The sequence below is a fragment of the Vigna angularis genome, chromosome 8 (genome assembly GCF_016808095.1).
Source record: "Vigna angularis cultivar LongXiaoDou No.4 chromosome 8, ASM1680809v1, whole genome shotgun sequence".
Taxonomy (NCBI): Eukaryota; Viridiplantae; Streptophyta; class Magnoliopsida; order Fabales; family Fabaceae; genus Vigna; species Vigna angularis.
In genome coordinates, this window is record NC_068977.1 from 31,564,784 (window position 1) to 31,591,935 (window position 27,152).

Below are 27,152 nucleotides of genomic sequence, written 5' to 3' on the forward strand. Positions count from 1 at the left end.
AGAAAAAACAACAAAAAAAAAGGGTTTCGTGGAAGATAAAGTAAAACACTGATTAGTCGCCGTGGATTCGTGGCTACGCATGTTCGTATTTATTAACTAATTTGATTATGCCATAATTAATGAATCATTTTAAGGATTGAAACATATTTATTGTTTTTACATTTGTTTTGGTGTACCTACTGTGAATAATGGAATATTATTTTTATTGAATTTCTTAATCATAGAGAACCTTTTAGTCTTTGAGATTTTTTTAGATTTCTTTTTTTTTTTTTCAATGTCAATTCTTGCCTCTTTATCATTTCTAGAAGATAAAGTTCTTGGATGGAGAGAGGTCCTGTGAGTAAGAGCACATTCCCTTCGAACATTTAAATTTTAAACCTATTATATATTATTCATTGATATTACTGATTAAATAGGAATAGTTTTGTACTAATTCATTCAAGACACATAGTTTTAGATTATGGATTCATTAAATCTGTCATTTTCAATTAAAAAATATTGCTAAACACTCCCCTTCTTTAAATTTGGTATAAAATAACCGCTTAAAAGAAATAGATAATGTTGTTTAATTATACTAATCTTATTTACTTTTGTTTTTAAATTCTTCTTCTTTGAAACTTAATATAAAAATAATAATTAAATTTGAATGTCGATGTATTTTAGAAATTCTCATTAAACATGTTAAAATTAGTTAAAATTTACCTCTATTTTAAAGGTGTGAAACACTTATGATATAAATCAAACTTATTTAAGAGATTTATGGATTTTATATTTTAGATCGTGTTTAATGTAAGAATTAGATTTATATTTAAATTTATAACAAACTTTTTTTATGTATGGGTCCATTTTATTATTACACTCTCACTCCCGTGAAAGCATTCTAACTATAAGTACTTTAACAATAACCTTCTTATACTGAATAACATGACATATTTGTTTGAAACTCCTATTATATAAATTTTCAATACAAGGAATTATGAATATTTTTTTTGTCCATATTGTACTTGTTTGAATCGATCATCGGTGTAACATCCCAATAATTATAACATTAAACTATAATAGAGTTCTTACATTATTGATATAATAAGACAGTTGATAGATGGAGGAATAAATTTCCTCATAATTATACAAACCCCAGTCGATCCTCCATCTAATGCCTACTCCACCGACATCTCATCACCTTCTGCTCACACCTACCGGATGATCATCACCGAGAGAAAACACAACACAAAATAACAACCACACAACAGACAAAGCAAGGGTGAGCTAATGTAACAGAAAACAACATGGTATGTTTAAATTAATAACATAATTTTCAATTTACAAGTCAAATTACTCAATCATACAATAAACATACCACAATTATCATAAACTAGACTCATCCAGATAATCATATGAATATTGAACTCTTAGCTGATTCTACACTTGCAGTGGTACTTTACTAAGATACATCTTATCATACTATGTCCCCCAAAGTGGATCTTCGGATATGGATGCACTTACTTGCTAGCTCAATTATCCTATCATACTCTGTCCCCCGAACTGGATCTTCGGATATGAATATAACCACTAAAGCTACATCTTTTCTACTCTGTCCCCCCAAAGTGGATCTTCGGTAAGATTTCCCACTCTCCACCACATAACTTTCTCTCTACGTGAGATCGAGACTATTTAGAGCATCAGAATGAACCCCTAAGTCGGAGTCCTACATTCATACATACAACACTTGACACAAATCAATAAGAAGTTTCTCCTAGGAACTCTATTCCATACTTTCCATTCATAAATACACATGTCAACATACAATATATTATAATCTTTAGTCATATCTCAAGAAACAACTCTTACATTCTCAAACATTTCATATTATCACATAAAACATTACCTATTAACACATATTTCTTTACGACCTATTAATCCGAATACTTAAGTAGTTCAAACAGCTTGGAAACCTTGACCAATGGCTCCGGAATGGTCAAAACCCCCCAAAACGACCTAAAGAACGTCCAAAACGGACATCCAAAACCCCATAACCTCTAAAAACAAATTCAGCATGGTGTTAATCGATTATCTATGATGTTAATCGATTAACATTGCAGGTTAATCGATTAACTGTTCATAATTTACCCAGAAACACGAAAATTCACTTTCCTGGCTATTCCGACTATTCCTTTCATTATACAGACTTTCCAAACATCCAAAATTCATCCTTAATCATCATAGATACCAAAATACTCTCAAACATCAAGGATTTATGTCCTAACTCTACAAATTTCATTTCCATCATCAGCTATCTTCTTAAATCAATACCCAAACCATATATAATTTTCACTTATCAAATCAACAGCCCAGATTCATCAAAATCTTGTAAACATCTAAAATCAATATTTTCATGAGACAACGGATAAACAGTATAATTCAAAATGTCGTATTATAAGCCTAATCTCCTTTTAAATCCATAAACAAATTCAGAATCATCAAGACATAAGCATTCCTTCATTTAAAAACCTTCCACTAATTCAAAATGCTTAATAGAAACAAAGGCTCTCCATTAATCCTCAATCAGATTCAAAACATAAGCATATCCCAAATCCAAATCGTACACCGATTTAAAGTATGTAACAAAACATAAAGAGAATCAAAATCCTATACATATACAAGATTTAAGATCATACAGAAAAAAAAGACTGAAGGTTAGCTCCCCTTACGATTTTCTCCTTAGCTAGCCTTTCGAAAACACTTTGCGAACGTTCCCCCGATTCAAAACACAGCTCCAAAGCCCCTCTACTCCAAAACCTCCGTACTCTGGCCTCTGGTTCGACTTAGGAACCATTCATGTCCCCTGGGACGTCCTTCAATAGCCAAAAATGGCCAAAAACGCGTTTAAATAGTCAAAAACGCATTAGAACACGTTCACTCGCAGGGTAAATTCGCCCAGCGAGTTGACCATCGAGTGGAAAGGATTTTGACAACTTTGTCAGTTCGGTTGAACCCCTTCCAAGTGTCGTAATTACGTATCCGAGTACTCGAATCGAAGCTCTTCGAGTCTACTTTCCAATGAAAAAGGAATCAAATCAATATATAATTTGTACAAAAAGTTATAATTAAAATATTAAACCATGTCAAAGTTGACAACATTGTATTTTGCACACTAACTTGAACTTTTGTTACAACTTATACATTTTGAGTTTCTTAATCTTCTAATGACTCGAGACTCACATTTTCATTTAATTTTTCAGGGTCTTACAATCAGTACAAACTATTAGTTCTAATACCATTGATAGATCTTCAGAAGGAGATTTACGAATAAAATTTGACATAAAATGAGACCGGAACCAAACCACATAAGAGATTGATATCACCTTCAACATAAAACCTTAAATCAATAGGCTTTTGGGTCTTCTTCCTTATATGTTGTTGCAAAATAAGATCTTGATTTCTTCTAGCTACACCAAATAGACTTTCTATTTCAAGTTTTATAATAGAGGATTTTAGTCCCATTAGTCACAATTTTTATAAAAGAAATTGTTTTGGCCCTTCTTAATTTATTCTAAAAAAAGTCATATTATCTAAAGATAACTTTATGGTGGCATCTTCCTATGTGAAATGATGTTTGACTATTCAAGTGAAGTTTTGTTTAGCCAAATTGATTTATTCATTCGTAGCAAAAGATGTGTGACACAAATTTGTTTGTTTAATACAATCCATCTTGTTTAATTTTTTTCTTCCATTTTTAAATTCAACTAGGATTGAAATTCATGAAGCAAAGTTATTTTTATATCATAGCGAGATTATACTCTATTTACACAACTTTGATTATACAAATGTGTTTTTTTGTAAAATTTTATTTTATATTCATTATTTTAGTATTATTTATTTAAAAATCTTGATTGATATTATATTATAAATTTTTTTATATTAAAACATTATTTATGAATATTAACAAACTATAAATTTATTATTAATGACGTATAAATTGATTTAATAAAAAAATTATCAATTATAAAAAAGAAAAGACATGCAATTATATATAAGTAAAATAACATATAATAAAAAAAGAAAAAAAAATTATTATATTAATTTATTTGAAGTATTTATATCATTAAGAAAAAAAAATAAAATAAATGATTTCATATAATTTTTCAAATAAATCAATATAATATCTTAGTAGTTTCTATGTTTTTAATATATATTTTTTATAACTGTATAATTATTATTTTAAAAAATCAATATATATTTTGTTTTTTTAATAATTGTTAGTTTTCATATTAAATAAGTTTATTTGGTATTAATAACAAAGTTATAGTTTATTACCTTTTTTATGTATAGTATTTTAATATAAAAGACACTCTTAGCTTGACTGGACTTATGATCTGAGTTGACTTGGCTTGACAGCTTGAATCAACTCATCTCAACCATTTGACTTGATTCAACTTTCTTTATCCTCCAACCTAAGTTGACTCATCTTAGCCTTTAGCCTTGACCAACTCAGTTAGACCTTTAGTTTAGATTGATTTACCTCGACCTTTCACCCATATTGACTCTTCTCAACCATTAAATTGACACTTCTAGTAAAAGCATGACTTCAACTGGGGAATCACAAACCAATATATAGTTGTGTTTATGTAACATTGTTACTAATAACTTAACATTTCTCTTATTAGTAGGACTATCAATTTGACTCATGACCCATGGACCAGTCCAACCCACCTTAACAAGCCTTCATTTTATTGCCCACTAAACATGGGGCCTAAAAAAGTCCCTACCTCAAAGCCCTTTCTTAAAGTCAATTAAAGTTAAGATCAAAATGGGTTCTTCCTATTAAAATACTTTAATTAACTCTTAAATACAATACCTTCAACTCGAACAGAAGGTTAAGATGAGTTAGTATGGGTCAAAGGTCAAGTCGAGCTAGCCCATGCAAAAGGTCGAGTTGAATCGTCTTAGGCCAAAGATTTAGTTAAGTTCGCTTAAGTCAAAGGTTGAGTTGAGCCGATCTATGCTCAATGTCGAGTCGAGTTGATTTGAACTAAAAGTCAAGCTGAGTTGGTCCAGGTTTAAGGTTAAGATGAGCTGGCTCAGTCGAAGGTCGAGATGAGTTGACCTGAGCTAGAGAGTGGTAGAAAGTTGGATTAGACTAGAGGGTTAAGACTAGTCAACCTAAATCGAAGGTTTAACCAAACCGATTCGGACATAAGAGTCAACCTAAGTCCGATGCGTGAACTTAACCTAAGAGCCGAGTCATCCGATGCGTGATCCAACATTGTTTGTCTTGACTTGAGACTGACTCATACAAACTGACGTAGGCCACGAGACTCATATAGGTTAGATTCAAATCTTGTGGGTTAGACCAACTTAAAAAAAGTCCACTTATCAATAGTATCTCTATTATAGTAATTACTTTAGGGATTAAATATAGTCATTAAATTTTGACATTAAATTGGAAATCATCTATTTTCAAATTTGATTCTAAAACTTTAGAAATGAATATATATAGTTATTCTAATCCAACTACTTTGATTTTTTTGATTTTTTTTATATGTCAAATGTATTTCAAATTATCTATGCTCTTTCCATCCTACTCAAATGTTAGTGTGGAATATAGTTTAACAAACCTAAAAAAGTTAATACAATTAAGTTTAAAAAATTATTTTAGTTTATTTTTAAAATTTGATAAATAAAATATATTGAAATTTGGGAGAATGATAAATTTTAATTTTTGTAACATCCCAAAAATACAGTCTAAAAACTATATAATAGAATAATCACATTAAATAATAATACAGATCAGTCTTACACTAAAGAGTACGTACGCTTATGGCCGAACACTTTACAAAGCAAAACGAGGAAGTAAAATTGTACAAAGGTACAATTCTGACCGAACGGTTTACAAAAGGAATTACCGAACGGTCATACAAAAATAAAAAGAGAAGGTGATCGAACGACCACCATACTATAAAACTAAACTACTAACCGAACGTCCTACTGTTCGGTCTTAACTTCAATCTCAACTAGGTTTTCTTCCTCCAGCGCCTCTTCTAGTAGCTCGTCTCCTTCTGCTCACATCCACAAGGATGATCATTGCAATGACAAGGACGAACGTACAAAACAAGACAAGACAGGAAAACACAGGGTAAACTTATGTAATTTAATTCATGTATAGACATTCATTTCACACAATCAAACACACAAGATATATTTCATCATACGTTTCATACAAATCATAATACTAGACTGACTGTCCGGATTGTATGAAATCTGTGTAGCTACAGGCGTTCGTGCACCCGGGTGATGTAGTAACTGGATGCCCTCAACAGCTGCCACCCGAGGTTAGTCCTATCTGTCCAAAGTACCCCTAAGGACTAGGGCCTCCTACCGTTCCCACACATGACCTACCTTCCTCTATGTGAGGACGAGTACTCACGAAACATCAGGATGAACCGCCAGCTTAGCATGCCCACAGTCATACTTTACAAATTCAATAATCATCCATGAGTCGTTCCGCCCTGGAACGCTCGTTCAAATCCACAACATTCCATTCATCTCATATTTTCTTCATCTTTCATTATCAGTCTTCTCAAATTCATCTTTCATTACCAATCAGTTAAATTCCATCTTTGTTCAAGGATTCTTAAGGACACCCGATACCGAACGTTCAATCCTCACTCCAAACGAGGACGAACACTTGGAACGAGACAGAGAAGTCTCCCGTTCCAATATAGAATAAGACCGAGAGGGTTACTGTCAGGTTGAGACAGAAACCGAGTACAACTATATGTCACAAGAACGACTAGAACGAGCATTACTTGCAAAGTGAGCCAATTAGATGAACTGACTCTTGAGAGCTTCAATCGAACACCGAAAAGACCCTGCCAAGTACTAAGACTCTAGGCCGGAACCAATGAATGTAAACACGTCAAGACATTTAAAGAACCATACTTAGAAGAATTCACATAAAGAAACCTAATGTCAGTCAATGACCGAACATGGTAGAGGGAAAATTCTATTGAAGTTGGACGAACGCTATTTTCATCAAGATAGATCATACAAGAAACAAGTACGAGCGCTTAGTATAAGACCGAGCACTACTCATTACGAGTGCTTGGTGTGAGACCGAGCACTACTAAACTTATAATAGAAAGCTTGATAAATATAATAAGATACTATTGGAATAGTGTTTAGGAATAACTCAAATATACAAATACATATATTTACAAAATTTAAGTTTATCACAGAATACTCAGATACAACTACGCTTGGCCGAACCCTCAAGTATAGTATTACCACACGAAGACGCTCGTCCTCAACGAGGGTTCTTTCCAAATGAAAGAATCCAATTTTAACCAAGGTTACTAGTATTACCGAACGGTCAATGACCGTTCAATGACGAACGTACATTATCATAGGGAAATTTCATATCCAGGACTCATTTATCTTCAACTCATCAATACATAATTTCATAACTTTATAAATTCATATCATAATAAATTTTTATGCTTCATACAATCCATATCATAGTAAATAATCATATTCCATATAAACAAGCACATCAACATTCATACTTTATATACATTCAACAACTCAGCAACATGCATTCATTATCATCGAACGTACAAACAAACATACAATTAAATTAGATAAGCTTCCCTTACCTCTGAGCGTGAACGAACGTCCTAGAGACAGAAGTACGGTTCGTCTGACTATAAATCCTTCTACTCTCAACGCTCAACAACTCTTCGAACTAAATCAAACAACAGAAAACCAACAATGGCTCAGACAAGATGACAGCATGCAACCAGAACTTGATTTGCATGTACTAGAGAACAAACGGCTAAAGACAAGGAAACTTACCAGTTCAGAACTCGAAATTGTTCGGTTCAAAATGAAGCTCAGAACGCCGGAAATGCTTCTACGGTGCCTGAACGGTGATCGGAGAAGAGCAAAGGTAAGATTTCGTAGAGAGAAGGGAGAGCTTTTAGTGAGAAGGAGGAGAAATGAGAAATATCAGAGTTTTGGAGAAGAAGATGCATGCAGAGAGTGTGACGTAAACTTTCAAAAACTCAGTTTTGTTTAAAACAAACGTCCGCTCCTCTGCTGACACCTGCATTCCACTATCTGATTTTTGACTCCCCTTAACTTGACACCTGGCGTCCGTTCAGAGGGGTTTGGGTGTGTTTTTAATGGTTCTGACAATTTTATATCCAAAATTTATGATTAAAAGTATATTTAATTCTTATTTAAGAAAAAAAGATGACAATGTTTTATAACTAATGATAACTTTAACGTGAAACATTATTCTTAAATAACATTAGACTAAAAAAATTTAACATAATTAATTGAGTGTAATTAATTTTGCATTGTGCTCACCTGTAGAAAACGCTAATTGAATTCTGGGACAGCGAAACTTCTGCGCCGTTGGATTTTGCATGAAACAACCTGCAAAACCCTAAACCCTCATTCTCTTTCTCTTTGAGCACACAGATGAGATGAGGAAGAAGCTTCTGATCGCAACCACAAAAGGCCTCTCCTTACGCGCCAATCGCAACATTATTCCCAAACCCAACCACTGTAACTATCTCCCCTCTCATCTTCTTCTCATGTTTCGTCTCTATCTATGTTCTAGTAACATTCTTCTGTTGTTTTTGTCAAATAGCAAGTATTATGCTCTTTTTTGCTGTTTTTTAGAAGTAAGATTTTTTACGGTCTTACAGAAATGAAGCTGTGTTCACTAATCAATAGCAGTAATATTTTAGGTACTGTTTAATGAGTTTGGCTTGGTGCCTTGTTAAGTTTAATCTGGCTAGAAACTGAATTAGAATGCGGGATTGGGGTCAATGGCATTATGACATTGTCGTGTTTTTCTCATGTCTGTTAAGGTTTCTGTTTTTTTTTTTCTTTTTTGGCGTTTATCTTCTTTGGAAAAAGAAGTTGGGAGATTAAATGATAATGATCTTAAAGCAAGAGGAATGGTCTCTAGAGTGTTTTAAGGAAAAGGGAACAGCTTGTGATTTTGTATAGTTTTTACAAAGAAGGCTGTTTTATGACTTTTAGTTCCGCGAAGTTGTCATGAGAGAAGGGGTAGAATAAATAATACTTGGTGGAAGTTTTCAAAGGAGATCTCACGGTAAATAATAATCCTTGGAGCTTTATCTTGCCAAATTGCATGTATGATCCATGTTGCAGACCTCGGATAGAGAATACGACACTATTGTTGTATGTGTGATATTGAGTATGTCTTGGTGCTTAGATTTCTGGGAAGTTTGCATGAGGTTGTAGGTTGAAATCTCGTTACTGCCATTGTATAACTCTTGATTGTTACTTTTGGGGAAGTGGGAGCACTTTTCTTGATGCTTACTGTAATTTTACTTACTTTTTTGTTCAATTCTTTGGTGTTACTTGACGCATATCAATGTGACTGGTTTTTGACTTTTTGGAGTTTCTAGTTGTCAGTGTTGATTATTGTTTTCCAATGCCTTTCTTTGGAACTGTGGTTGTAATGCATTACCAGTTACTGTGATACTGATTCTGTTGTTGAATAACTTGATTATATATCTACTGTGTTGTTTGACAGCAGTATCCTTTGAAGTATGCTATTCTGTCGATCCAATTAAAGTCCACAGGCATGGGTGGTCACATGCTGCTACTGTCCCTTCTGAGGCATCGGATGCCCAGAAAGGCCCAAAAAGGGTTCCAAGACATGAAAGAATAGCTATGGTGGAGTCTTTTGTGAACAAGTATTTCTTGATTTCTTTTGTAGTTGAAGCTTTGGTTTCTTTTATGAGCTTTCCTGCACTATGTTTCATGCTGGCATGTCGGTGTTTCAATTATTCAGGGATGCTCACATCATAGATACCTGACTTTTTCTGACTATTTTCACATGTAGGTATAGAGCAGAGAATGCTGGGAAATTCCCTACAATATCAGATGCCCAGAAACAAGTTGGTGGCAGTTTTTATGTTGTCCGGGCTATCATTCAGGAATTAGAATACAAGTCTAGAACAAATTCTTCAAATAGTGTGGATGAGATTTTGGTGGAAAAACAATTTGATAACAGTAAACACCCCGCCACCAAGTCTGCGAGTGTTTCATCTGGTAATATTGAGATTGCAAAATACAATGCTATCGAATATGGTTCTCAATCTGTAGATTTGAATTACAAGGAGACTGTGAACGCTGGATATGAGCATCATGAAGGAAAGAGAGAGACACGTACTTCGTGTGGGGAGAGGAGATTGTTTGAAGAAGTAGAAATCATGTCTACATCAGTAAGCATTGCATTAACAGCGATTTTTAGTTGTTATGAATATATTATATATAGTAGGTTTACTTGATTAGGTTATGAATTTTGTTAAGGGTGTGCAAAATATCCAAATTATCAAATCCATAACCAAATCAAATCACTTCAACTCCGTTTCAATAAAATTCCAATTCAATCCATCGATTAACAATGTTTTCATGAATGGATATCCATTACATGAAAGGCTAATATTTTTTTTTAAGTTTCAAAAATAATTTCGTAAACAAATTTTAAAAATATTTTGAAATTTTTTTAAAAAGGTAAGCTCATGAAATACTTAATTATGAAAAAATTGGTTGGATAATTCATCTGATAAGTGTTGATAGAAGGATCCATTTGATTTTGAGAAATGAGGATGAATAATTAATTATCCATAAAATTAAATGGACGAATTTGATTTTATCAACATTTCATACTTTTGCAATGGATAGATTGGATGGATTTACATGTGGATGGACAGGATGGATGATAGATAAATGGATTGCTTTGGTACCCGTAGTTTCATGTCCAACTCCAAATTTTGGATTTTAAAATCAATCCAATTAATTGGATATGGATTAGATATTTGTTTTGGTTTTAATAAATCTTAGACTGTTCATCCTAAAGCATCATTTGGTTGAGAAATCTTTTGATTAGCCTTGGCCACAGAGTCAGTGCTCAGTCTTGACTAGGGAGTCATTGACTTGGCCTTGATTAAAGTCTACTCAACCTTGATTGGGGCATTGCTGGCTAGACCTCGACTTTGATGTCATTGATACAGACTTGGTCGAGGCATTGTCGTTTCAGCTTTGACTTGGGTGTTGTCGCCTTGTCCTTGCATGGGGAGTAATCTGCTTGGCCACAATTGGGCTTGGCCATGGCATTGTTGGGTTGACCTTAGATGGGGTTTTATTGGCTCAATGGTGTCTACTCAGGCACAACTGGGGCATCGGTGGCTCAATCCTTATCTACTCAGCTTCAACTGAGGTATTGTAGGCTTGACCTCAGTCCACGGCTCAACCTTAATTGGAGTGTTGTTAGTTTGTCAAAGTTTTCTTAGCCACACCAAGGGCATCTTTAGCCTGACTAGGGCGTAGAATTAAGGTTTAAAACCAAATTTAAAATAAAGTTGGTCAGTTTGGTGTAGTGAAAAACATAGGGGGTGACAAATTCATGGATCCATTATGGTAGTAAAATTATGAATACATTTTCACTCTTATTTCTAACCCCTTACTAAACTGGCCACAAATTTTTAAAGCTTTAGATTTAATGCCACTGCCATACTGCATAACCTTCATCATCTACTTGACAACAAATATGTATTGTGCTTATAAATTGTGCAAAACATTTCAAATTGCATCTCATTCTTTTTCATCAGGGTAGTCAGTAGTTTCACCTTTTTGATCTGGCTCCTTAAATCTTCACTTTTGTTAATTTTATTTTTAATAACATTGATTGAATATGCTTTTATTATGTACAGAAAATAAGCAGTTTTCTCGCACTACTCATACTTTTCCTTCTTTTTTATGACAGGATAATCATTGCATTGCACCTGAAAGTAATCTTGTGAAAATGTGTTCTAAGGAGCCTTACCCATCAAGTCTCCATATGCCAAATGATATCAAGACAGAGGAAGCTGTCCCTAGTTGTTCTGATTCTTTTGCACCTGAAAGTCAGCTGCTACTAGAGGAAAGCCATCATTTTTCTCCTTTGTCTAGTCAAAATGATGGTACTGGTTACGATAGAGCTCGGGGCCACAAATATGACTTTGTTCATGTAGAAAATCATAAAAAATTGGATGAAAAGTGCATTAAGAAAGCAGATTGCGAGAGAAGGGAGCAACTTGATTTGGAAGACCTGTCTAGAGAGCTTCCCCATTCAAGTCTCCAGGTGCCAAATGATGTGAAGTGTAGTGAAGCTTTATCTAGTTCTTCTGATTCTGTTACCCCAGAAAGGCACCCTCTAAAAGAAGAAATAAACCAATTTTCTGCTCCTTTTATTGAAAAATCTGTAAGCAGTTGCAGCAAAGGTAAGAACCACGATTCTAAGTTTGTTGATATGGAAAACCATTCAGCATTTGAGAAAGCAGGGTATGAGACAAAAGACAAAGAGGCTGTCAATGGTTCAAAGCTTGAAATAGAGCAACCGCAAAAGTCTTCAGAGTTGGATGAGTACAAAATGTGAGTTTTTCATATCTTTATAGATATATAGCTAATATAATGTTATTATAATTTGCATTACCACTTGAATAATACCAGCACTAGTTAACTAGTGAATAACATTGGAATGGTACCTAATTTAGTAAGGTGAGGATAGACGTAGTCTAACGGTTAATATTCCATGGACACTCCTTAGTGTTCATGCAGAAAACATTGATGAAGAAATTTGAAATTAAATATTAGTTTAAACAATGATGTAGAGAAGCACCAAAGAACAGGCTCGTAGACATTTTCAAAATTAATGTTATTCATGTACAATAAGCTAATACACAATCTGAAACCCACATCATCCTATTATATACCCAGGAGAATATTCAGAGAATAACATCTCCTAGTCTTGATTAAAGTCTAAAAGTGAAATGGTGCAACGAAGTTTACATGAGAGCATCATTTTATGTTAATGAAATAGAAGTCATAAAATCTAATAAATGAAATTTACTAAGGAAAAACAAGTCACTTCTATGTGCAAAATACATCTGAGGTAGATTAAAATTATGCACACATATAAGTTGAAGCATTGGGACCAGGTTTGGGTACATCTTCGTTGTTCATAAATAGATTATGTTGTTTTCTGAGTTTTGGAACTTATGTCTATTCTTCCTGAAATAGGCATTCATGGATTGTGCATGTGCATAGAACATATCTGTCTTGTGCAAAATTTCCTGCCTTTTCTATGTGTTTCCTTATATTATTCTATTTTTTCAATTTTCATGTGTATTTTGTTTGACGCAAATTTGTGTGATATTAAAGTTGCTTTCCTTCCCGCAAATATCCAGGGACATCCCTAATACCAAGGATAACAATGTTGCAGTCTATTCAGAAAAATCAACTTTGTGGGGAAATGTCAAGTCATTTGCTAATGGCATCTTAAATATCTGGAAAAAATTGTGAAGCTTGATGAAAGTGTATGGTGCAAGTTGTAAGGATCTCAATCTTACTGTGCATCTTAGACGGTATGCATAGGATTCATGGGATTCCTAACTCTTTTTATGTACCTGCAAATTCTATTCTCCTTTTTTGCTATCCTTAGACATTTCCAGAGGTTTTGAAGCTGAGTTCAGCTATGATAAAGCTGCCTGCTCGACTTATTTGTAAGATATTTGCGCATGAGTTTCTAGCTCCTCTGCTCCCTTGGCCCCCATTTTGGGCGGGAGGGGATCAATACTATAGTTCCCAGTCTAGGTAATTAGCTTTCCACTGTAAATGAGTCTCAAAGGAAATGCTCGATTTTTCAAATTTCTCCCCTACTCAAATTATGTTTTCATATATGAATTTTGAGGAGCAGAATAGAAGGGTGAAAGAAAGCCAAGGTCAGTTTATGATGATGAGGCTTTTGTATTTTGGATAGCATTAGAAGAATAACCAAGTGGTTTTCAAGGACCGCATCCCTCCCCTCCCCCTCTAGGCACAAGACTCCAAAATTGAAGAAATTATAAGGGTTTTTGAAATTTTGTTTTGATTTCCATCAATAAGTATACTACTGATTACCCTCAATCCAAAATATGTTTATGTTCTCCAATCTTGCAAAGCATGAGCACCAATTGCTGTGATTAGAAATTGAAACTACGGTAACTTAGAGTTAAATCAGAAGTTAGTCTTATCCTTTATATTCCATCTTTGTCCATGTGATTTGCATCAGATTCGAATGTAATGTCCAACATTTATGTTAGGACCGTCTACCATATGGCAACTTTTTGTTTCCTTTTATATTATGTATTTTCCTTGGTATCTGACAGAAAGACTTTTCAGGTTATAAATGACATGTAAAGCTATGCGTTTTTTAATAGATGATATGATTTAATACAATGCAATATAATATAATTTTTTCCATGCTATCTGGGTAGAGCACAACAATTCGGGTTACATGTAAAACTGGGTATTGTTTGATTGGCTCTTTGCCATCCATAGACACAAATGAAACGAAGTGACAGTTCAATAGAAATTAGTCCTGCAACTGTGTTATATTCATTAATGGCAATGGATATATTTTTTTATGCAAATGCTGTTTTTCTATGTAATAATACCTTTGCGATTTGAGCAAGGATAATGTGATATTTCGAGGTTAGGTATATGTTAGAAAGAGATTGTTGCTGCATGGATACATCTAATGCACTCACAGGTACCCAATTTAAATTAAATAAATAATTGTAATGGAGACAATTTAGGGTAGTGGGTGAAAAAGGTTTCATATGGCTTATCTTGGTGTCACAATGACGGCTTGCAAGTTGCAGGGCTCCCATATGGTAGATCATGATGTCACAATGAAGGCCTGCAATGCAAGTTGTATTGTATTTTGTTTCTAAAGTTAGTATTTAAATATGTATCTGCGATCAATTTCTTTTAAAGCATTGTAAAATATGAAATAAGTTATATTTAGGAACTGATATATTTCTCCTTTATCATTTTAGACACCACTTTGTTAGTGTGGCTTTTTTTCTGAACAGCCATAATAATCAGATGCAGAAACACAGATGAAAAAGAAAAGAGATTTTATCCCAAATTGGATGAACATCTGCAAGGTTAAAAAGGTAAAACAGCATAGGAGATGGTGGGAGCTTATATACACAACATAAAATAAAATAAAAAAACAACTCAGGCTTAGTTTTAAGGAGAATTCTTTATGTAAAAAAATGTCATTTAGTCTAGCGACAAAAAATATTTGGTAGTAAGAAAGAATGTGTTTGTTTCATCATAAGCTGTTATAATTATTAACTCTTTTTTAAAATCTTATCAACTAGTAGAAATTCATAAGAAATATCCATGTTGCAACAAAGGTGTGGATTTATAAATTGCCTGGAAATGAGAGGCTAATGTTTCTGGTGTTATGCCCTGCCTGAATTGAATATTGTATGTTCAGATCATGTAAGATGTTTTGTGGCAAACAAAACTGCTGCGTCACTGATTTCATCATGCAGCAGACATTGTAATATAAAATTTAAGAATGACAGCTCTTGGCTGGTATTGCAAGATAACTATAACTCAAGTAATTTATTTGTATATTCTAACCCTGCAAGATGCTTGTGTGATAAAATTAATGGGGTGGCTTCTGCAAACAAGAAACGCCAATTCTCAACTGCTTTAAATAAAAGCATCGTTAATTTAATATCTGATTCTAGCATCTCAGTTGAGTTCATTAACCAACATTTCATATTATCTCCCCCAAAAACATTGGAATGCTCTTAATGATGATAGTAATGTGACTTGTGGCTGTTGGTAACTACACTGATTATAATATCGTCCATTTCTTAAAGCATAGGAGTAATTTAATCGAGTTGTAGATAAGCATAAATGAAGACAATCAAATAGAAATCACTTTTAAAAATGAACCGAATCAACATGAAGACATTGCTATTTGATTTGGTGGGTTAATAAATTTCACTTGTAATTTTATAGTTCTCAGTAAATTGTAATTAAAATTAAAAGTGTGTTAGGAGGACAATTATAGATTACAGTGGACAAAACTACTTTTACATACTAATAAACTAAAAAGGAATGTGAAAGTAAGAGAGTCATTTAAATATGTATTTTTTTCAATAATAAAAAACATTTTTTTAAAAATAAAATTGTGACAAAAACTTCAAATTTCATAATTCAAAACAAAAGTACTTCAAATATAATAATCATTCATCATAATATTATTTACACGGATTGGAAATACTATTTTTTTTTTACTTTATTGAAGCAATTATTTGAATGACTGATAATCAAGGTATAAAGTTTATATGTGATTATCCTTTGGTTTATTTTGTGTTGTGTTGAAGCAAGCTACCCTAGTTTGCTGACATAACTGGCATTGTGTTGCATTACATGGCTGGCTGTTGCTGGCATTTATTTATTATAATTGAGTTCACATCAATCACCCAATAAGCATTAAACATTTATAATGCTTAAATAATTTACTGCATAGCTTTAGGGTGCTCATTCCTGGAAAAAGGCCTTAAAATTAGGATTCAAAGTCTTTACCACTTTGACTGGTCCATTTAGTGGCTCCATAATAACCCATCCATTTCCATTACACCCATAATTGTCACCTAAGAAACCCAATCTTTCCTCCTATTAAAGGATTAGCTATTTCTATAAATCACAATGTACAGTGAAAACATAGAAAAAAAATTACAAATACCATGTATATACCATATGTAATTTAATTAAAAATTTTCATATAATCTTAAAATTAAACTCCTTGTTTAACTATGAAAGGATGTCAGGTTTCTGGTTTTCATATTTCCATATGTTTGGTTATAATGTATGTATTTGAAATGTAAGTATTTTTTTTATTATATTTTTTGCTGCTTAAATATTTATTGCATTTAGTTATGTAGAAAATTGCATATTAATTAAATCCATTAAATAATAATGAGGCAACATAATTGCTATACATACAAAAACCACATTCTAATATTTTCACTAGATAAGTTTAAAACGTGGCAAAGCTTAGTTAAATATAAATCAATAAATTAACCTACAGTACTAAAGGTCATAAAAAATGTAGTTTGTAATTATTTTGGAATTGGTTAAATTCAAATAAATTAATGGACTTGTAACGAGTGAAAAAACTTTGTCAATTAGAATATTGTTTTCTTATGTCCTATTGTACTTGTATTTATATTATAAAATTCATCAAGGTCTCAAAAGTAAAAGTTTTGAACAGTATGAAAACATAATTTCGATTTTTATTGTCGTTTATAAAAATTATATTATAAAGTTTACCACTTAATTAAAAATATTTATTTCATGTTAAACTTCTGCACGTTATCATACACAAAGTATGTATTTATGTGTTTTTTAAACACTCAAACATTAATTACGCCCTCACCTATTTGATGTATATCAACATAGAAATAGAAACAAATTTTTCATATGACAAAGTCATGAAAATTAAACAAGAAAGAATTTATCTCCAATTTAGATAATGTAATAGTAATTCTACTAGCTTCCACATTATTTCCTTTAGTATATATCATCAAAGATTTATAAGTGAATGTTTTCTGTTGTCATATTTTACAACAAATAATATATGATGTTCTTTGATTCATGCAGTCAAATGTACTTAATAAAAAAATAATTCTTGTTATTGTTGTCGTCTAAAGCTATTATTTTTCATTATAAAATTGACTTATTTTAAAAAAATTACATAGCATCATAGTGTAGTTGAAAACCATTTGTTGTTTTGCTTGTGGTTTGAACATTTGAAGTAATTTCTCAGTAAACTTCTGTTAACAACAATCCTAACATGGTGTACTTACAAGAATCTGACAAACACTTCTTAAGAATAATGTTCTTCTTTCTTGAACAGACAGGTCAAAATGTTGTCAGATTCTTGTAAGTATACATTCAGTGACAGTATAGTTGGAACATGTATTCTCATCCAAGCACCCTATAAAAGCCAGAAAAGAAAAAGAAACTGTTTTTCTCTTATTAGTTTTAAATTTGATAGATATGAGAGTTGTGGCTCCTACTTATAGTTACCTACACTAATTGATGGTTGTAAATTATGTCTATTCTATATGACAGGGAACACACCTATTCAATGTCTGTCAGTATTTATAGCAGCAAGTAATATGATACTCTGATTAGAATATTTTCTCAGATGATTTCTTTTCTTTCTTTCACAAAAGGTGAGTGTTGCGTCACTGGAATGTGGCAAATTGATTAACGCATTGCTACATAACTGCATAGCGTAAGAAGGGCAAGTCAAACTCTAGCTAACTTTTCTTGATGACAACCTCTACTAGTTGATCATTATGCTCCTTATTTTGTGCTCATCAATTTGAACATGAGTTCATGACACTATTAAATGCACACCAAAAGCTCTCTTTTGGACCAGTTAAGTGACCCTTTTCCTTATATATATTCTAATTTGAAAGCATCACAAGACACACCTTCTTCCTTTCCTCAATGTTTCTATGCTCTAAGGAACACACAGCAAGTTCTTGAATGCTACATATTACTTCATCAGCAGAGTTATAAGGTGACTGTTCTTTCTGGTAGGGTATGTTAATGTTTTGTTACCACTTGGTATTAAAATTACTGTCTCATCTTTTGCTCAAATTTTAAACATCAATTTTGTGTGGTTCTCACACCAGAAAGATTCATAGTATCTATCATTTGGTTGTTAGGATGTAAGATTGTGAAAAGTCAGCAAATATTATATATAGTAAAAGTTTTTAGTCTTATGGGGTAGCCGCGTAGTAGACGTATGATTATCCTTTAGATTGCATATCGAGACAAAAAATTGGATTCATATTCCCCAAATAATGCAGCCAGATTGTGATCTTGTGTCCACTTTTTTTTATTTAATTTTGTTTGAATGTTTACGCGTTAAAACTTGCTTTAATAAAATAGATTCTGGGAATGATTTGTTCATGTAAAATACTAAGTTAACATGAAGAAATTGTATGGGCCAAATAGGAGTCCGCACTTGATTGGATTTATATCAAGTAAGGGAGATGTATTGTCCAAAAAGTTTAAAATCAATTGAACTCAACCCTTTTATGTTTATGTACACTTTTCCTTTGTTAAATGTGGAATTTTATAGTTCTCCAACACAACTTTTTTTATTTAGTTTTCGTTGTATCGGTACATGTTCAAACTTGTCTTAATAAAATAGATTCTGGGAATGATTTATTGATGTAAAATACTAAGTTAACATGGCCCTACCAGATCTTCTTAAGTTTGGTCAACTATGCGTGTTTCGCCCTCATAAATTCTTCCTTTTCTCTATAAATAGTTCAGATTTGCATTGACAAATGATTACCATGTTTGGCTCACTATGAATATGCAGTTTTCTCTGCCAGGTTGAGGTGTGATTTCTTTTTCTCTGCATCTTATTTCATGGAGAAAATGAGAGAGAATATTTCAGAAACTTGGCTAGTTTTGATCTCAGTGATATTGGTCACGGCCATATTTGCAAAAATAATTCTATTCAAGTTAGGGAAGGAAGATAAAAGAAAATGCAGATTACCACCAGGAAGGAGAGGGTGGCCTTTGATTGGAGACAGCATCAATTGGTACAATGCTGTTGCAAGTTCTCATCCTCCTCAGTTTGTTGAAGAAATGGTGAAGAGGTATTTACTGCCAATTTGCCACCTCAACAAAAAGTGCTACATATTCTAGCTTTTGAAATAGTTGAGTTTGGTTGATTTGGAATTTAAGTTGCTAGTTAGACAAGAATTTTAACAGGCTAATTTCTCAATTTGTAAGAGGTGATTAATCCGATCACAGACCCTACGAAAGGATAAGTTTAGAAGCATTTTGGTACTTTTAGTATTATTATTTTCTAATGAAGACCTACATTAAATGTTACCACAGGTTACTGATATAAAACTCTGATAGGAAAACAATACGAAAAATTTCTGTTATGTAAGCTTATTTCTGTATGAAAAATGCTCTGAAGAGGGTCATTCTTTAGAATTCACTTAGTTTGAAAACTAAGTTGTTCTTAAGGGAATACTTTGCAAAAAGCTAAAAATCCATTTGTGAAACCAATCTGACAGATGGAACCTTCATTTGGCACAGGTATGGTAAGATATTTTCATGCAGCCTATTTGGCAAATGGGCAGTGGTGTCAGCAGATCCAAGCTTCAACCGCTTTGTAATGCAGAATGAAGGAAGATTATTCATTTCCAGCTACCCAAAATCTTTCAGAGATTTGGTTGGAAAAAATGGTGTGATCACAGTGCAAGGAGAGCAACAAAGGAAGCTACATGGAATTGCCTCCAATATGATGCGTCTGGAGAAGCTTAAGTTCCACTTCTTGAATGATATCCAAAAGGTCATGGTCCAAACTTTGGGCAATTTTAACAACAACCAAGTCATTCTTCTCCAAGATGTTTGTAGGAAAGTAAGTAATTTCAACTGATAATGCATTTCTATATGTCAGGTTACCATAGTATTTACTGCATGTGGCTCATTTTCAATTCATATCTACATGATTTACTTCAGGTGGCTATACATTTAATGGTTAATCAACTATTGGGGGTTTCAAGTGAGTCTCAAGTCAATGAAATGGCTCAGTTGTTTTCTGACTTTGTTGATGGTTGTTTATCCATTCCAATCAACATCCCTGGATATGCATACCACACTGCTATGAAGGTACAACAATTAAATTTCTAAAGTCATACTTATATATATACATACAGACAGACAGAAAATACAGAGTTATATGATTTTTGAACTATGGCTTAAAGAGGAATATTATCATTCTCATTGTCACTTCCTTCAATGAGTGAACTCAAGAACATTAGTATTCAAATTTATCATTTCTCACCCTTCTTTCCTTTTATGATTGTTATTAGGCATTAGTCTAGTAATGAAATTGCATTTATAAAACACAATTCTAAGACTAATATGATTATATGAGATTGTCAAGTCATATGGTATTGAAATCTACATTGTTTGGATATCAGGCAAGGGAGAATATCATAAGCAAGATAAACAAGATCATTGAGGAACACAGACAAAAGGGTGCTCCAATGGAAGGCAGTGGTGTACTTGGAAGATTGCTAGAGGAAGAAAGCTTGCCAGATGATGCTGTTGCGGACTTCATTATCAATCTTCTCTTTGCCGGAAATGAAACAACAACCAAAACAATGCTCTTTGCAGTCTATTTCCTTACTCAATGTCCTAGAGCCATGAAGCAGTTGCTGGTATATATGGCACAACTAGTCTTGAAATTTTTTCCTGCATGTTTATTTGATACATGAAACTATCATTAGGTGATTTCTTGAGTTATACTTAAACTGAAGAAGAATTTGTTCAATAATTCTTACAAATTTTTTCCTTGAACAGGAAGAACATAGTTCACTGAGGAGTGATTCTGGAGATGAATTGCTCACATGGCAGGACTACAAAGCAATGTCATTCACTCAATGTGTAAGTGATTAGCTTTTCACTGTCTGACAAATTTAAATTCTACTTATTTAGAGTAAATTTAAATTTTTTTTGTATATTCAATAGTAGAAAATAGTGGGTTATTTAAGTTTTCCTGTTCTTGTCTTCACGAACAGGTCATTGATGAAACACTGAGACTTGGGGGCATTGCAATTTGGTTAATGAGAGAAGCAAAAGAAGACGTTCAATACCAAGGTACAAAATTTTGAGTATGTGTAAATATGATAAGCATAGTCTTACAATAGTTTTTCTGTTACATTTTACATTCATTGATATATATTCACACTTTATCATTCATCAGTTAAATTTCATTCTCTCAATGTCAATGATTCAATCTTAATGATAAAACAAAAGCAATCAATAATAGTCTGTCAAAACATTGATACAAGAGTATAACTCTTTTATATTGATAGTAAGAGACCAATTAGATTCTAAACCTTTCTTTTCTGATTTGGTTAATAACTTACCATTGATACATTCTAGTACTATTGCAGCCAATTTATCTAACACAAACTTCTCTGTTTTTGAGCAGATTTCATTATTCCCAAAGGGTGCTTTGTGGTTCCATTTCTTTCAGCAGTCCATTTAGATGAGAAAATATACAGTGGAGCTCTAGACTTCAATCCTTGGAGATGGATGGAACATGAAAATGAGGTTAGTTTCTCATACCATTTTGATGCATTCTTGATTTAATTAAGTACTCTATAGTTCTTTATTTTGTATTTTATTTTTTTCTTAATTTTTATGGTCTGAATGCAGGAAAAGAGAAACTGGAGAAGTAGTCCATTCTATGCACCATTTGGTGGAGGTGCCAGATTCTGTCCAGGAGCAGAGCTGGCACGCCTTCAAATTGCTCTTTTTCTTCATTACTTTGTTACTACATACAGGTATTGTGCCTTCTTATTCGAGATTTTACATCGAGTAAAGATAAGATGAATTTCTAATATATAGATGATTGTAAATCTCATCTTCTAAGTTGATTTTGTAAAGTTGAATTAGATATAAAGTTTACATCTTAATACTCCTTCACCTAAAAGTTTGCAAATTTCACTTTTTGTCTAAGAATGAAGATCAAAATATACCTTCTAACACAACTTTTTACTACTGATAATGATTCTCACTTATAGTTAAAATAAAAATATTGTTAATTACTATTAGAATGTACCAAAAGGTCTATCTGTATTTACAAATCTGCTGCTAATCATTTGAAAAGTGTTAACAATACAGTTTTTTCATACTATCTTCATTCTTGAGTGAAGGAGAAATACTAGTAACATGTTTAGTAACTTATTTGTTAAGTATTACTTACTACACACGTCTCAGTTTTTTGGTAATCCTTCTCTTTCAAACTACCAGAATCTATTATTTTCAAGCACTATATCAACTTTGTAGAATAATAATACAGAATGCGTTAAAAGACATTTAAGTGCTCATAATAATAATAATTTTTAGCTTAATCATAAATTAGCAAACTTAACCATAGCTGATTGATTGAATGTTTTCATCAACAGATGGACACAGATGAAGGAAGATAGGATGTCCTTCTTTCCCTCTGCTCGTTTGGTGAATGGTTTTGAAATCTGTCTAACAAGAAGACAGGATGAGACAGATTAGAAGATGCACAAAGTTCACCTCAAAATCAACCCTAGTTCTTCACTAATTTTCAGTAATTGTTTTCTCTGGCTATTGTTTTTGCTGAGTTCTATCTCAGTTCGCCAACAACAGTATGTTTCAGAGTTCAAATTCTGCAGTCACTTGCCATGTATAAAATATGAATGTAAAATTATATTTTTATATTGTAACATGTACATTACTCCTAAAAGGTTGTATAGCATACACCAATTCAGTTTATGGGTGTTTTTTTTTCCTTTTTCCAAAGTCCAATGTTCATTACTTTTTGTGAAATCAAAAAGTACCTTTATTATTTTTTTAATGAGTAGATTATTACTTTAGTATGGATGAAATTGATAAGTATCAAATAAATTTTTGAATTGAAGTCCGTTAATTATATTAGTCTTTCTCATTAATCTATAATGTAGTAGGTTACAACATTTGATGATAATAATAATAGTAATAAATTGAGGTGGAACAATGGATTAAAACTTTTGTTTAGAATTAAGATACACAAAAACTGGAATTGTTCATGGACCTATCTTATGTGGTTCTGAGGTGAATGGTAGTTTGCAAGTTACTAATATTGAGTTAGAGAATAAAGTTTATCTTACGCTTAGTTTGGGAGTTTTGCTTATAGAAGAATGACTTGAGTTGAACTCATACGTATTCGATTGCTTAACTTAAAGTATTAGAAATAAATGTTATTTAAATTTTCATCAATTTGACATGGTATTAAGGATGCAGATGATATTTCTCTTGAAAATATTTTTTGGACACTAGGTAAGGTTGGTTGTATTAATATTTATAATGATTGTTGGTGTTGTGACATTTATATATCTAAATTGGTTAGAATTTCTTATTTTGATGTAATAAAGTTATACTTCGTTGTTACTTTGACCTAGACAGTGTTTTCTCAAAAAGTTACAAAAAAGTTTTACTCTTCTGGTATGGGAGTGTGGATTCGGGAAATCTGATTTGGTTAGATGAGAAGCCACGAGCTAAAACTTTGGTTCTTTAGAAGTTGTTGTACGTTTGTTTACCTATTGATTTGGAAGTTCAATAAAAAAAAGGTGGTTGTATGCTTTATGTGTTCTTTGTGTGGTAATAATGTTGAATTTTTCTCTCATCTGTTCTTTCATTGTTCTATTATCATATGGTTATGGACACGACTAAAAGGAAGCTTTTCAAGATTTGTAGTTTTCTTATTTGGATTTGGTTGTTTAGTTTATCAAGTCATTTTGTAGTCCTTTGTTTAAAGTGATTAAAGTGGTTGTTATTACTACAATTATTTGGATGATTTGGAGGATGAGAAATCATAGTAGATTTCAAAATCCAATTGTAATTCCTTCTACTATTTCTTTTTTCAAATTAAGGTGTTAGTGTGCTAGAAATAAATCTAAGAGGCATATATGAGTAATATTGTCTCGGGTAGGGATGACAACGGGTCGGGTCGGGCACAGATAGTGCCTACCCGCAACCCGACCCGACAAAAAAAAATTCACCCGCTACCCGCACGGATACCTGCTTAAAAAATACCCGTGTATATTTTAAAACCCGCGGATATCCGTGGATACCCGCGGATACGTGCAAATATTTAAAAAAAATATATTTTTATAAAATGTTATAATAAAACTTAAATAAAATTACAAAAAATATATAAAATATAATATATATTAAATTAAATATAAATTTAATTTTAATTTTAATTATATTTAACCTTATAAAATATAAATTAATGTTAATTTTAATTAAATTTAACTTAATAAAATATAAATTAAATTTTTATTTTTATTTTTTACGGGTAGCGGATATCTGTGGGTACGGATAGTATAATACCCGCACCCGACCCGTTTATAAGCGGGTATTAAAAAACACGCTACCCGCGACCCTAGTCTCGGCTTGATGCTAAAATTTTTCAATATTGAAACTAAGGTAGGTGATTTTATTTATGGAAACTATCATTTTTTTCCCACCCAACCCAGCTCAAACCCGTGGTGAGCCGGGTTGGCTCACGGGTTTCAACCCATTTTGACGACACTAGTTTTTTTAGGAATACAAACTTCTGTTTATAGAACTACGTCAAGATCTAGGAAAATAGTATTTTATAAGTGGTAGTGAGTTAAAAATAATAAGACTCTATTATTTTAATATTAAAATGTTTTAATATAAAAGGAATTGTTATAAATGAGTTTTATTATTTTAAAACACATTTGTTATGAGAAAAGAAAGGATGAAAAATGTGTATCTTATTCAATGATAAAGAAATAGTACAATTCATATATATAGCTGTTTAAAATAATATAAAAACAGAATATAAATATAAAAACAAAATACAAATATATGAACATAAATGCACATATATGAACGGAAATGAATTAAATCCAATAACATCATCCCTTTAGACCCCACTTTTCTAAAATCCTTTGTCTTCTCTCCAAGGGTTCTTATACCATGTTCATCTGTTTGAAGATCAGAGACCACTTGTGTGATTCTTGTGGTGAGATCTTCAAGTATGCCCGATCAATTTCTCAAATAGAGTAAGTTAGTGTTTTACCATTTTCTCTAAGTTTCACGTTCTTCAATGCGTGTGAAGTTTCTCTTTATCGCATGTATCTTAGGTTCTCTATTGATTAGTGATTCTAATGTATACCTTGATCATGTTTTCGAGGCCTGTAGATGTTGTTTGATCTCTTTGAGAGGAGGGAGCAAAGTAAAGTTCTCTAGAGTTAGCCGGAGTTTCTAAGAGGTAAGGGAAGCTAATTTCATTTTTCATATATGTAGTAGGAAGTTTGGAATCTGTTATTGATGTGTTTAATGTGGTTCATGATAAATTGGATATGATAAATTAGGTGAATAAGTGATTGTTGTACTTTATGATGTGTGCTTGCGTCTATATGTATGTATGTATATTGTGTGGGTACATGTATATTGAAATTGGTATGGTAGTAAATGCAAAACTTTATTGGAGATGAATGAAGAGAAATGGTTGAGTTACTACTTTGTGGTTTAAATTGATGGGTGTTGATATGTCAAATTTTGAAATAATTAGTTTAAAGAGAAATTTGGAGTTTGGTAAAGGGTCTAGTATAATTGGTTTAAGTTTTAAAATAGTTATATTATGAATTTAGATTGAGAAAGAGCACTTGAGTTCATTTTTCTACTGCTCTAGAGTGGATTGGGGGGTTTTGATAGGTGAGTTTTTGAGAGAATAGTGATTTAAGAAAAGCATAAGTATGAGGACTATTTTGAAGTCATTTAGGACTTGTTGAGACTTTAAACCAGTAAAATTTTGTTGTATTATGTAGTAGAGGGTTGTGAGGGTGTATTTTTGCATGGTTTTGGTCCAAATAAAGGGTTTTGGGTAGTGATTTCTAAGGGAGTGATTCTGAGTTGAATTGGAGAGTTTAGGGTATGTTATCAAGTCATTTAAAACTAGTTTATGCAGCTTGTGCAGTGGATTGAATGTTAAAAGAGGAAGAAATGTGTTTTGGTAGCTTAAAGAGCTTAATTTAGGTTTGGGGTGGTAAATTTGAGTTACAACAATGTTTTTATAGTTTTCTTAAGGTCTAGAGGGTCTTAAGAGATTTTATAAGTTGTGGGGAAAGTGAGGAAAATATTTTAAAAAGGGTAAATTTCTGTTGATAGCGCTGAGCGCCCAAACCAGGCGTTGAGCGCTACCATTCTAGGGGCACCAACGTTGAACGCCATCATTCGAGTGGCTCTGGTGCTGAGGGGTAGCTTTTGGGTGTTGAGCGCTACCGTACCACTTTTGGTTTCTGTTTCAGGTGTTAGAAATACCAAATTGGGGATTTCGAGTATCCATTTTGGATGTTCTTTAGGTCGTTTTGGGGTTTTTAGAACCTTCCAGAGCTGTTGGTGAGGGTTTCAAAGCTGTTTTCTCTACCTAAGTGGGAGTATCATGTTGCTATGAAGAAAATTGTTATTGTGTGATTTCTAATGACTTGTATGGGTGTTTCTATTATTTAATGTATGATGAGTGATGTTATATGTTGGTATTCAATGTGAAGTGTATGGACATATGTATGATTTCAAATGGTTTTCAAGGTTGGAAAAGAGAATTCCAAGGAAGAATATCTTATCAGGGGTTTCATGTGTATAAATAGTATAAATTGTAAGAAGTTGATATGGGA

At 32.6% G+C, this 27,152-nt stretch overlaps 2 protein-coding genes across 6 annotated transcripts; both read left to right on the plus strand.

Annotated features, from left to right (window-relative positions):
• The first annotated feature begins 8,360 nt into the window (after positions 1–8,360).
• On the plus strand, positions 8,361–13,731 carry LOC108344773 (uncharacterized). 4 transcript variants are annotated; one of them, XM_017583262.2, is made up of 5 exons: positions 8,361–8,568; positions 9,572–9,734; positions 9,884–10,265; positions 11,810–12,456; positions 13,272–13,731. In XM_017583262.2, exons 1-5 carry the CDS (start codon positions 8,487–8,489, stop codon positions 13,384–13,386), a joined length of 1,389 nt encoding a protein of 462 aa, XP_017438751.1. In that variant the 5' UTR covers positions 8,361–8,486; the 3' UTR covers positions 13,387–13,731. The 4 variants fall into 4 exon arrangements, with proteins under 4 accessions (XP_017438751.1, XP_017438752.1, XP_052723031.1 ...); XM_017583263.2 differs by having other exon boundaries at positions 8,362–8,568; positions 9,575–9,734; XM_052867071.1 differs by lacking the exon at positions 8,361–8,568 and adding an exon at positions 8,575–8,753 and having other exon boundaries at positions 9,575–9,734.
• Positions 13,732–14,024: 293 nt separating this feature from the next.
• On the plus strand, positions 14,025–23,221 carry LOC108345255 (abietadienol/abietadienal oxidase). Of its 2 annotated transcripts, XM_017583842.2 has the most exons (10): positions 14,025–18,466; positions 19,280–19,562; positions 20,014–20,338; positions 20,440–20,589; positions 20,904–21,143; positions 21,286–21,369; positions 21,504–21,582; positions 21,920–22,041; positions 22,147–22,274; positions 22,899–23,221. In XM_017583842.2, exons 2-10 carry the CDS (start codon positions 19,330–19,332, stop codon positions 22,999–23,001), a joined length of 1,464 nt encoding a protein of 487 aa, XP_017439331.1. In that variant the 5' UTR covers positions 14,025–18,466; positions 19,280–19,329; the 3' UTR covers positions 23,002–23,221. The 2 variants fall into 2 exon arrangements, with proteins under 2 accessions (XP_017439331.1, XP_052723030.1); XM_052867070.1 differs by having other exon boundaries at positions 14,025–19,562.
• The last annotated feature ends 3,931 nt before the right edge of the window (positions 23,222–27,152 follow it).

Bases quoted from the DNA above. Each gene is read 5' to 3' on its own strand.
- LOC108345255 (XM_052867070.1), top strand. From the start codon at position 19,330: ATGGAGAAAATGAGAGAGAATATTTCAGAAACTTGGCTAGTTTTGATC. The intron at 21,370-21,503 runs GTAAGTGATTAG...CTTCACGAACAG, and splicing joins CAATGTCATTCACTCAATGT to GTCATTGATGAAACACTGAG. The intron at 22,275-22,898 runs GTATTGTGCCTT...TTTCATCAACAG, and splicing joins TACTTTGTTACTACATACAG to ATGGACACAGATGAAGGAAG.
- LOC108344773 (XM_017583262.2), top strand. From the start codon at position 8,487: ATGAGGAAGAAGCTTCTGATCGCAACCACAAAAGGCCTCTCCTTACGC. The intron at 8,569-9,571 runs GTAACTATCTCC...GTTGTTTGACAG, and splicing joins TATTCCCAAACCCAACCACT to CAGTATCCTTTGAAGTATGC. The intron at 12,457-13,271 runs GTGAGTTTTTCA...GCAAATATCCAG, and splicing joins GAGTTGGATGAGTACAAAAT to GGACATCCCTAATACCAAGG.